Raw genomic sequence first — 12,510 nt, 5'->3', positions numbered from 1 at the left:
TTATATACCTATATAAAATGGCATGAAAGAGCCTGTTAAGGGATAATCTGACTGCAATATCTGACAAAGCCACAGGGATGCAATGTGTAATATCAATACCACTAAATAATAGCATACTGCATATGATACTTGATACTAATGTTACCAAATCCCTGCAAAAAAACTAAAAAGTGAAACAGTGTGTACAGTAATTGTAATACTTTTACTTTTGGCATTTGATCAGGGACACCTATGATTTACACAGTTTTTATTACTGATTAAAACCAGGTGAAATGCAAACTTGATTTTAGCCAGTGACAGACTGAAATCATTTAAAACATAGGTGCTATGGATTAAAAGAATATTAGCATGACAGATAATGGACTCAGCATATGACGGGTCACCCTATTCTCTGCCCCTGCTTGTACTTGCCCTGTCCTACTCGGTCACATCTACACCTCCCACTTACCCCATGGCCAGTCTTCCTCTCCTAAGTCTTTGCCATCTCCCTTGCTGTGGGAGCCATTGGAAGGTGCACTCAGGCTTCCACTGCATGCACATGGCGGAGACAGGACAGACCTTATACAATCTATCTACTCTCTGCATTTTAATGCAATGTCCTAATGAAATGTTTTGGGTGTCCTCCCAAAGTGGTATATATAAGTATATTGCAGTGGGCGTCATTCACAGCAAAGTATAAAGAAGAGACCCAAATTCCTCTAATAGTTTTAGTTATATCAATCTGTTTTAATTATATCCAATTTTCATCAGGTGGTTCATGATGGATATTAAATAAAATTGAAATGCTGAACTATTAAAGGATTTTGGGACCTCTCCTGTACACATTGAAGCCACGAGTGCTGCCTACTGCAGCATACTTATATACAGTATATATATATACAGTATATATATATATATATATATATAAGCCCACCCATGTGAGACAAATTCATTAATTGTATATCTAATACTGTGATAAAGTATGTATGTTTTATTGACTTATATACTGACCTGAGGGCACCCTTTGATAAATAACCCATCTTTCTTCTTAGAATGAAAATATAATAAAGTTACATTTATCTATGGGCCCATTGCAAACCACACATTTAGAACTCTTCTGGTATGTTGTGTTCTCTGAACTGAGTTTCTGCCAGTAGCTGTTCCGTTCTCACATTTATTTGCAGTATATTTGCAGAGAAAGCAGTCAGACTGAACAATAAGTGGAATAGAGTGAATTCAGATTTGGTGCTAAAAGGCATGTAAAAGTAGTGCATTATTGATAAAAGATATTTAAGAATTATTGCTGGCTGAAGGCTTCCACTGAAAACAAAAAAAAAAATTGAGTGGAAAGCTGATTAATTGTCTTCACTGCTGTTGCTACTAATAAGACAACTTGTGTTAACAATATATTATAAGCTTTCTTTTCTTGACTATGGATAGGGAAAACACATAATTTTCTGATACGTAAGAAAAATAATAATTTTGCAATAAACTATACATCATTATTTTATTACCTAACAAATCATCTATTTAAACTGTTCAATCAGAGTCAAATATAAGTGCATAGTTTATGACTTATTCTCATTACTGCTTAAACTTTAAATTGTAGTGAGGATGAGAATATTGAGAGAGTCTAAGTGGTGTTTTCACCTGCATTAAATTCAGAAATTGTAGTTAGATATACTGTAGATTATAACTCAGGAACAGATCGACAATGTGGCAGATGGAACTACAGCTCCAGGCCTCCACATAAATATAAGTCAATCATCTTGACAAAATAATGATGATCAGTAGGTCACACGATCAACCAAGTGTTAAAGTTGTATTTAGTTTTTCTGCACAAAATTATGCAATATGTCTACTTTTATGTATTTGGTGAGACATTGGGGCTGGCAGTGTAGGGGGAGTACATGCCCACATGGCACTAGCCACACCCACATAGCACTGGTCACAGTGCCTCTGCTTCCCTCAATAGGCCCTGATCATTTTCTGCCCCAGACCAACATGGCTTTTAATCCAGCCTAGCGTTAAGTTACTATTTGCCACTGCTTAGGATACATAATAAATGTATATTATTAATGAGCTGTTTTGTAGATCGGGAAAGTGGGAGGGTACTGACGTAGTTAAATTATTTTATGAAAATCTGCTGTCTGTCATTGGAATATTTATACAGTGCCTAATTTTATCTGCACATTTATGTATTGATTTGTCTGTAATTTCACTATTTTATAAAATTATTATTTGTTCCAAATGTCTCCTATTTGTCTTTGGTGTATTTATCTTTTAGCAGATATAAATTACTGCATGAGCTTTTAAAGACTTTAAATCAAGTAAAGTTGAAGGTGTGTATCAAACAAGTGAGTTTCATTTACCTATTGAGGCTTTTATACCAGCTGTGAATGAATGCTGTATTCTTCATGTCACTGGGGTTTATTCATACAATATATCAATTAATCAGGTTTTAGACCAAATTACTATAATTTCTTATCACTAAGATTCATGGCAATAAGAAATTAAATGCCGCTAAACATAACAATATACACCTGCAGAGACAGGCCTGTCCCTGCAATGTGCTCTAAGCAAAATGACCACAAAGTTCGGATGGGAGAACATCTGAGGAACATTAGGGGGGGTCTGGACACCCACGCACTATCGGATCATTTTAAGAAAATGCATAGTAAGTGTACATCACAGATCAGAAGATTCTTAGGACTTCGGGCTGTGAAAGGTCATTGGAGAAGAAAGGACTTGGCAACTCAATTAGCACAGGCAGAAATGAGAGCTATTTTTGACCTAGGAACATTGCAGCCTGGAGGTCTTAACATTAACTTCGAACTGAAGTGGTTCCTTTAAATTGCATCTGAAGGGTTTTTTATTCTCTTTACATTTATCTCTGTCATGCACTTTATACTACCACTCTGCCGATTTGCACCAGTCACCTATATCTATGCACTGGGCACTTTATGGAATAAATTGTGGTTTTAAAATGAATTGTTTTTATTGTTTGCATATTGGAGTTTTTAGAAGTTCGTCCCTTATACCTATTATTATAGATAGGATCTGTTCTAATTCTTGTGTCCCCTTTTCCTTGGAGGTGCTATATTGGAAATGTGGAGAATTATGAATATTGATATAAGAGACACTTGTTCCGAGTAAATGGCCGAGGGAGCTATAGAAGCGTTACTATGGTTACCCACCGGAAGTGACGTATCGGCAAACGGAGGAAGTCGGCGGCACGAGCGCAGCAGGGATTCATGGGACTTGTAGTTTAATCTATGTATAGGAATCAGCTGCGCACGCCGGCCGGGGATTGGACTGAGTTCATTTAAAAAGGGATATTCTGATGGGGATGGACATATTCTTACCAGATACACACCTTGAAAAAGACCCGATTTGATGGGTTGAAACGCGTTGGTGGACGTGTGGGGTGACGGAGGCAGCTGGTCTGACGAAAAACCAACAGGAGAACCATCTGCATGTGTGGTCTGTGGAACCCGGGTCATCTAACGGACTGATGCACTGCCAGGATTGTTCCTTGTGAATAGTCTTTCATCCAGCCGGTAATTGTTCACTTTGCAGCCTCCAAAGGATTCCCCACACCCGTTGCTATTTCATTTGCACTTGCACTTTTTAAAATGTTGATGTTTGAAATTGTGATATGTATTTAATGTATTAAACTGTACTTCACCACAAGGCATATTTTTCTCTTTAATTTCCTAACATGCACATGAGAATTATATCCACATACGCAAAACGTGGAGGAGAAAAAAAGTGGTGAACGTATTCAGTTTTATTTTTATTTCATCGCACCCCCTAGCGCATTCTTGTCTGTTTCTGTCACTTCTGTTTTTACAATTTCTCTATGTGGTGGAGGTTGAGAGTCCCCTCCAAGACGGAATATTGATAGACTTGCTGCTATTTTAAAGCGCACCCTATACCCTTTCCTCTACCCCGTGGTTATATTACATCAGCAATCTCTTCATCCCACTATCAGGACTGTAATGACCACGGATGTTTAGCAGCCATTGCTTCCAGTAACTTTTGCAAAACAAAGCCAATAGGCTACAATGAGCTCCATTTAAAAAAATATATGAAAACTTACAAAAAAATAAATAAGTATAAATTGGAAACAAAATGTAAAAAAATGTGTTCAGTTTAAATTGGGTCAACATAACTCCGTGACCCCTTATGCAAATCCGAATGCTCCATATTGATTTCAGTGCTTTGCTGTATCTAATGCTGGACACACATTATGAATTTATCTGGGTGATCCATCTAATATCGGCGGATCGCCCAGATAATTGCACTGTATATGTGACTGACCAGAAATTAACAATTGGTCAGACATACCGAATCATCCAGCATGACCATCCAATGCAATATTTTGAAAGTAACCAGCTGGCCGCATCAGGCAGTTTATGCACTTCTGTGGTTAACCATTGGACATTTCCCCTGTTCCTTCACAGTGGAGGAACCCAGATATTGTGGGTCATACATTATGAGATAGCATCTGCTCTCAATATCTGATGGGTTTCAGGCTGTCAGATAAAAGGTCTGTCAGTCTGACAGGTATTTTATCTGACTGTGTATGCCCAGCAATAAGCTGGGTATACATCTTTATGATCACTTGGTTGGTCAGGTGATCTGCTGTCAGCTGCATGTGAGCCCTGTACACACTGTGCTAGAAATAGCTCAATGTGTACAGGCTTCTATAGGATCAGGAGATCGGGCCTACCAATATTAAAGATCCCGGCCATTACAGGAGTGTTTTAAACCATTTATCAGCTAACGCTCATGCAACGGTATTACATACACATCTATTAAATCTTCGGCCCAATCACCCGTATCGAGCGATCAGGCTTACAGTTGAATACTGTAGGTGTGTACCCAGCTTTTTACTGTACTACTTTCATTGCTGACACACATATTTATTTAGAAACATTGTTGCATAAGTGTTTCAGCTCATGCTGATATTATTGTTGCTTATAAGAACATGTTTAAGCCTTCCAGAAATACTTCTTTACTCATCTCATATAAGATACTGTATTTGTATAGTATTGATCATAAAAAATGACGACAACCCCTGTTTCTGCATGAGAAAGAAAGATTTTTATTGAAGTAAAAGACCCATAAATTTGAATAGAGAGGAAACATAAAAACCCAGGAAAAATAGAACTAATTCAGTCATCATCCGAGGACATGTTAATTGTTGTCTTGTAAATCCTTTCATGTTGGAGTTACTAGCACTTGGTGAGGTGGATGTGCTCCGGAGTGTGTAGAATTTTCACGGAATGGTGAGTCACTGTTTGGAAATAAAAAGAAAGAATAATGCACAAAGACATAATTTAGAAATACAGATTTGTTGCAGTTTTAAGCAACATGACCAACTAGTGACATAGGGGGAGATGTGTTAAGCCAACTACAGAATGGACAAGTGTAGAAGTTGGCCATAGTGACCCATCAGCTTCTGTCTTTCATTTATAGAATGTACTTGATAAATGGTAGCTAGAAAGCTGATTGGTTGCTACAGTATGGGCAACTTCTCCATTCTTTAGAATGTTTTATACATTTCCCTTCATATTTTCCTAGAGTGTTGCTAGCCCTTAAGCCAGAGTCAGTAATTCTTCTTGGGACTCTGTCAAGTTTTAAGCTTACAGTATGTATGCTCGAACACAGGTGATTTAATGAATAGGACTAAGGTACTAATAAAGTTATATGTGCTAAAGCAGGGATATACTTAAAATCTGAACTCTTAGGGTGCATTAAGAAATGAGTTTTAGAAACACTGGGCTAGACTATTTTCCTAGGTAGTAATGCAGCTCTAAATTAGCAGTAACATATAGTAATGTGAGGCCTATAACAGCTTAGATGACAGCATAGCCAAGGAAATTTATTGCATTACCTTTTATTTTAGCCTTTCTAATTGGCTATTTTTGTACTATTTATAATTACTACAAAATTAAAACTATGACTGTGTTTAGAGTTAACACTAACTTAGGTGTAGGAATTAAGTTTTAAAACATCCTTTTTTATTACTGGGCAATGTTTTTTAAGCTTTTCTAGTTAGGGACTACAGCAGTTTCTTCCAAACAGTGTGCCTTGTCAATGTGGGGTGCCAGAAGACTCTTGCATGGATTGGCGGTCCAGGACCACAGGACCAAATCTTGTTACTATGGTCATAGTGATAGGCAAAACCAGTGCTAGTGGCTACCAATCATAAAAAATCAGAAGCACAACTGTATACCACCACTGTACACCACCACATAACTGACACTAAGGATGACAGGCACAATTTACTTAATTCAAAATATATATTTTTTCAAATATATCAATAAAAAAACTTTTATCCTAGTGGTGCCATGAAAAAAATGCTGATATTCTAGAGTAACATGATTCAAGAAAGTTTGGGAACCAGTGGACTACAGTCTGGATTAGCTATAAATTAATGTACATTTTATATATTATCACCTGTAGAATGAATAAACTAATACATATCATTGAGCATACTTTATTATAGCATGCAATTATAACTGTTAAATGTAAAGTCTCAGAAAATATTATTTATAATATGCAATATTTTTAGAAATATATACCTAATTATATGCCTTATTAAATATATATAAAAATCTTTATACACCATGCTTGTCAATGTCCTTGCTTATTTTGCATTACTTAGTCAAAGTTAACAAAATTGAATAATATACAGTATAACCAACTGTAGATTATAAAACAAATTGAGCTTTTTAGTTTTTAGTCTTGCAAAACATCACATTTTGTACATTGTCCATTATTTGGAAAGAAAATGTATACATGTATGGGATTTTTTATTCTAAAACTCACCTTTTAGAAAATAAATAAATAATAGCTGCTGCTCATGCAGCAATAATAACCAGTCATTGTGAAGAGTACTAATAAACATCTCAATGAGAGTAAAATTAGGAACATAACATAATTGGGAACAAAAATTAACTAGCCAAAATTATATTTACAATAGGCTACAACATGTACATTTGTAAAAACGTACCTTCTTTGGTGTTAGAAAAATTATGTCCAGAAACACTGAAGAAACAGAACACAAGAGACAGATCAGTGACGGGTTAAAGTAAACAAACACAGAACTTCTGAATAGACTTGATTGTATAATCCCACCTTCCAAATGTTTAGAACTAATGTTATTGGAGGTGATAGTAAAATAAAAATCTATTCAATCGTTTTACAGATCCATAATTAAAGGTCATCTCAAAAGGCCATACATAAAGGTTTAAAAATCTTTTATTACATACTGGATATCATGACCCTCAAGTAAACGCTTGTATGTAGCGATCTCCATCTCCAGATGTGTCTTCTGGTCCATTAGTATCTTGTACTCATGGTTCTGACGTTCTAAGTCGCCACGTATCCTCGTCAACTCAGACTCTATATTGTTGATCAGACTTTGTAATTGAGCAAGCTGGGAACCAAACGATTCTTCTGTCTCAGCCAAAGTGCCCTCCAGTGCTGATTTCTATGGAAATATCAGTTATGCAGCATTACATTTGGTCTGTCCTTGCATAAGTATGAAAATGTTATGTCAGTTAAGTATTACCTACCAGGCTCAGTTGGCTTTGCAGCTCAATCTCTAGGGTCTGGACATTACGTCTAAGTTCAATGACCTCAGTTTGGACAGACTGGAGTTGTTCAGAGCCAGATGTAACCTGGCGGTTCAACTCTTCACTCTGAAAAATTTCACAAAATACATGGTGACTTGGATGACTTTGCTACTGTCAACTTATTAATGATACTTTGTGTGCTACAGCATTAAGTAATATGAACTCATTAAAAGAAAGGTCTCAGATTACTTCCTATATTGTAGTTCTTATGTTTTAAATGAAATGTTAACAATTCATAAGAAAAAAATATATATGTGTAATCGGTATGCTAAGCTGTATCCTTTGCATATCAAAAATTCATGCACTGTACTTTACAAACAGTATGATAAATAGCCATCTTTACCCAATGTATTTGAACAAAATGAAAAAATTCCAATACCCTTTGAAGGAACATGTTCTCAACATCCCTCATGTTCCTCTCCATTAGGTTTTCATATTGTTCTCGGATCTCTGCCAAAGCTCCATTGAGATCTACTGATGGAGCAGCATTCATTTCCACATTTACTCTGGCTCCCAACTGAGCACGCAGAGAGCTCACTTCCTGCAACAACAAAAAAATTACAAAATATGTTTAACATAGAATTATAAGGCTGGTTGATTGCTATGGACAACTTCACTTTTCCATTTCCCAACTCTTTAGAAGGTCTTACATATTTGCTACTATGCTTCGTGCATCTTTATACATACTGTACATATGCTGTAATTGGTAATATCGTATTGCTATCACAATTAAGGAGCTATTACCTCCTCATGGTTCTTCTTCATCTGCAAAAGTTCCTCCTGGAGGTTCAGGACTTGCATCTCCAGGTCACACCTCTCCCTGTTCAGCTCTTCCAAGACCCGATGCAGGCCATTCACGTCAGACTCTGCATTGTTTCTAAGCTGGGACTCCATCTCATACCTGCGGAATAAATGTATCAAAGAAGTGAACTGAAGCTGAAACTTTTGGTATTCATTTGTTAGACTAATTATACTAATTTTGTATTGTTATTTCTTATTATTTAACAAACTGTATAGTTTATAAGCTTATTGTACTTACTTGTTTTTGAAGTCATCTGCTGCCAGCCTGGCATTGTCTATCTGCAGAACAATCCTTGTATTTTCTAAAGTGGCAGAAGATATCTGGGGGACAAAATGAGAAATAAAAGAAGAATGGGATGGGGGTCAGATAAAAAATATTTTGCTAAGAGTAATGAAACATCCAGTTTACTATGAAAGTAATGTCAAAAGTGCTGAGAGGTGAATGGGTACTTATTACCCAGGCCTGGGTTTGTCTGATGGTCCTAGCAGGGGCTGAGTCAACTGTGGAGGAGGAATGCCCTCATTTCATGGCAGAGCACTTCCTATTATTCATTTATTTTTTCAGAGTGGGCATGGTCCCATATTTCTAATTTCCCTAATATCACACAAGCCTGCCATATGGCTTGGCGGCCCTGAGTTACGTGCAGGGTCGGACTGACCCACAGGGGTACAGGGGAAACCACCGGTAGGCCCCACTGCCTGAGGGCCCACTCCTTCCTCTAGGGATCAGGTTCCAGACTGTGTACTTGTATTATACATGGTAGATATGTTGCATTACACAGCACAAGACTATTGTGTATTTCAAGCCTCTGTGGAGGCTGGCCACACCCCCTTTGTAGGCTGGCCACACCACTAAATATGGGACCCTGTCACTACATTCCCCCGGTGGGCCCTTCATACCCCAGTCCGACACTGGTTACGTGCATTTGTTTGCATACAGTATACCATTATTGAGGCAGCAACAGCAAAAGTTATGGGAACAGTCAGTAATGTACTTTTTTATACTTAATACTTCGTTTAACAAAAAATAACATAAAAATCTGTTTTATTTTAGTTATTTCGTTGAATGTAAGATAAATATACAGTACAGAGAACATACAAATTCCATGTATGCAGTGCTCTTGGCGGTCTCACAGTCCCAATGCGAAGCATTGTGAAGCAGCAGCATTGTGAAGTAGCAGTGCCAATCGCTGTGGTCATGCCACTTCTACATTTAAAAGCATTTAAAGCACATTTTGTATGTATTAGTATACTTAGGGCTTCAATATGTACACAATAATTTTTCAAGTACAGTTTTTTTTATTCTGTATGTTGTTAGACATTATGCTTATTTTATCATAATGAGGACTTGTAATGTGCCCACAACAACCAGACAAGTGAGGATGAGCTCACATAAATATTTTACATTGACACTCAACACGATGGATCATGTTAATTTTATGCCTGAGTATACTCTAGGTCACATTGGTGTCCTTGTTATTCATTAGAAAGTTTAGAGCCCTAAATATAATATTATTATCATATGAACAGACTTTGTCTTAATGTTAATAATACAAAAACACTAATAGCTTTGGACAGAAATGCACGGCAGTTTTATTGAGCCAGTGATAGTGTGCTATTTTTAAAAGTTGGACAGTATCTAAATATTAGATATTTTTGAATTGTAATTATATTTTAATTTATATAATTAATATAATTATTTTAATTACTAGTTACAGTATTTGTATACAGTATGTAAATGGAACCTTATTTTTTTCCTTACCTGGCCTTGAAGTTCCTGAATGGTCCTGAAGTAACAGCTGAAATCAGGCAAAGTACTGGGCTGGTTTCTGTCATACCACTCTCGGATGTTCCTCTCCAGTTGGGCATTTTCCTGTTCTAGGGATCGAACCTTCTCTAGATAGGAAGCCAACCGGTCATTCAGATGTTGCATGGTTTCCTTCTCATTGACATTGAATAGGCCTTCACGCTTCCAACCACTGTGTCCACCAAAGCTGCTAAACTGACTGCTGTGACTGTGCACACTTCCAAAGCCACAGCCATGACCTATGGATGTGTGTTTGGAAATAGAAATTCCTTTTCCTCCAGACCCTCCATGAACACTTGGGGTTCTGTAGTGATTTCCATGATGGGAAAAGTGAGAGCTTCCAAGATGTCCTTTATGGAAACCTCCATGAAGAGAATCATGAGATTGACCATGGTGGGTGACTTTATGTGAATCAGCATGATGGACCTTGTGGTGGATAGTAGAGATATGGCCAGAGATCTTATGGTTGTTTCCTTTGATAGATCCAGTTGAAGAGTGGTTTGATTTTATGCAGTGGCTCATGATGATAATCTACAAACAGACTTCACAATAGCCTCTTGAAAAAGTCAGGTGCAAGTGTTTATATCCACGTGTGCCTTTTTATAGAGACTGGAGAGCACATGGGGTGTTAAAAAATGCAAAACTATTTTATGAGAAATTCACAAGCATCTTATTTTGTTTAATTTAGTTGATGATGTGACTTATATTAGGAACATTTGTGTGATTGCTTAAAAAAGATCATAGGAATGTTGAAGCTGTGACAAGTTTATTGCAATGCTGTACAACAGAGTAATATAAGCCACACCTATGGAGCTAACACAAAACGGTTGAAAGTCAGCATTATGGATACATGAAACACCTGTAAATGGTTACTGATGTCCATCAAGACTTTTTTATTTTTTTAGAAACAGAACATTTAATTTTCAAAATGATGTACCACTCTGAATGTCCAGCTCTTCTGTCCAGTTGGTAAACATTGATCCTCAATGTGGACAGTTATATTCAGCAGATGTGGTCAATAGTCTGAGGCAAACAGTCTGACCATAATGGAAATCTGGCTACGGCCTGCTTACCACCACTATCAAATCATAGATAACCTTACACACAGGGTGACAGTAGTCATTGGCCAACTTAGTTTTCCATACTGATGGTACAAATTCCAACTGCATCATACTTTATCACACCAAGAAAATGTTAGTAATTTTGACCAAAAGCAATAAAGCAAATGTGTATGAAGTTATCCCCTACTATTTGGAACATAGTGGAACATCCTATAATGTTCAACACTAATAGATCTTATGCTGGTCAGTATTATCTTATTTGTGCAAACAGAGCAAGGTTCTTAGAAAAATCTGTTAATTAGGTTTTTCTGTAAAAGGTTAATCCACTTGTTACATTTTCATTAATAATTGTACTACAACATCATGATGAACTTTTAAGTTAAATTCTATGTTCTTGACTTTTTATGTACAGTTATTCCTCTTTTATTTATTAGGTTAATTATTAATCAAAACCCACAATATATAATTCTGGATATTTACATTTGTCTGCAAAGAAGTTTATTAGCAATGTTAATGTTTTTCTCAAGACAGTATCTATGTCCAGACTGCATTAGCCTCCTATTGCAAAGTCATTATTCTGCAGACCTCTATCCTAAATTGGTAATCCTCAAAAAGGTGATGCAATTTATCTGTTAGTAGCACTGTTTCTTGGCAGTGGTATGTCATGCTGAAATTACACAAAATGCTGTACCCAGAAGTTTTCAAGTATGTAGGAGTTGCTTATTTTAAGATCTTTTAAAAATACTGCAAGTACTCTACTGTATATTTATAAAAACTGTGCAAATTTTGAGTACTGTACCAAAGAAAAGTTTTCTGGAAAATAAATCAGTAAATATGAAGATTAGATTACAGTATAAAGTCTTAATCTGAATTAGCTAACGTGTTTGAATTTGAGTGTTTATTTTACCCTCTTATTTTGCACAAATCAAAGATCATTATACAATGAACAATGTGCAACAACTTGCAAGAAGCATAAAAATATTTTATTCATGATATGAGACAAGGGTGCACAGCATACAATTAATCACATATGTATAATGAAAAAGATAGAACAAGTAAAGGATGGATGACAACATGTACATCTACATTTTTACACCACATCATTAGACAAGTACAGTTTGTGAAATAATTGAAGGATAATGAGTATATTATATTTTTTTATCTATTATGACTGGTAAAAATACAGGAATACATCAACTACAGCAGAATTCAA

The 12,510-nt window shown here is 36.3% G+C and overlaps 1 protein-coding gene across 1 annotated transcript; it reads right to left on the bottom strand.

Moving 5' to 3' along the window:
* Window positions 1-1,334: 1,334 nt before the first annotated feature.
* On the bottom strand, window positions 1,335-10,575 carry LOC135057268 (keratin, type I cytoskeletal 14-like). The gene is made up of 7 exons (XM_063963160.1): window positions 10,192-10,575; window positions 8,668-8,750; window positions 8,373-8,529; window positions 8,008-8,169; window positions 7,569-7,694; window positions 7,263-7,483; window positions 1,335-1,359 (listed from the first exon to the last, which is right to left on the bottom strand). Exons 1-7 carry the CDS (start codon window positions 10,360-10,362, stop codon window positions 1,335-1,337), a joined length of 945 nt encoding a protein of 314 aa, XP_063819230.1. The 5' UTR covers window positions 10,363-10,575.
* Between the last annotated feature and the right edge of the window lie 1,935 nt (window positions 10,576-12,510).

Source organism: Pseudophryne corroboree, chromosome 3 (genome assembly GCF_028390025.1).
Source record: "Pseudophryne corroboree isolate aPseCor3 chromosome 3, aPseCor3.hap2, whole genome shotgun sequence".
Taxonomy (NCBI): Eukaryota; Metazoa; Chordata; class Amphibia; order Anura; family Myobatrachidae; genus Pseudophryne; species Pseudophryne corroboree.
This window is presented reverse-complemented; position numbering and strand designations above follow the sequence as displayed.

What these genes read in the sequence shown, in the direction of transcription:
- LOC135057268 (XM_063963160.1), bottom strand. Translation starts at nt 10,362, where the DNA reads ATGCAACATCTGAATGACCGGTTGGCTTCCTATCTAGAGAAGGTTCGA. An exon ending in GCAGATGACTTCAAAAACAA is followed by an intron (nt 8,530 to 8,667) that starts GTAAGTACAATA and finishes TTTATTCCGCAG; the next exon opens with GTATGAGATGGAGTCCCAGC. An exon ending in AGAACATGTTCCTTCAAAGG is followed by an intron (nt 7,695 to 8,007) that starts GTATTGGAATTT and finishes GAAATTTTTCAG; the next exon opens with AGTGAAGAGTTGAACCGCCA.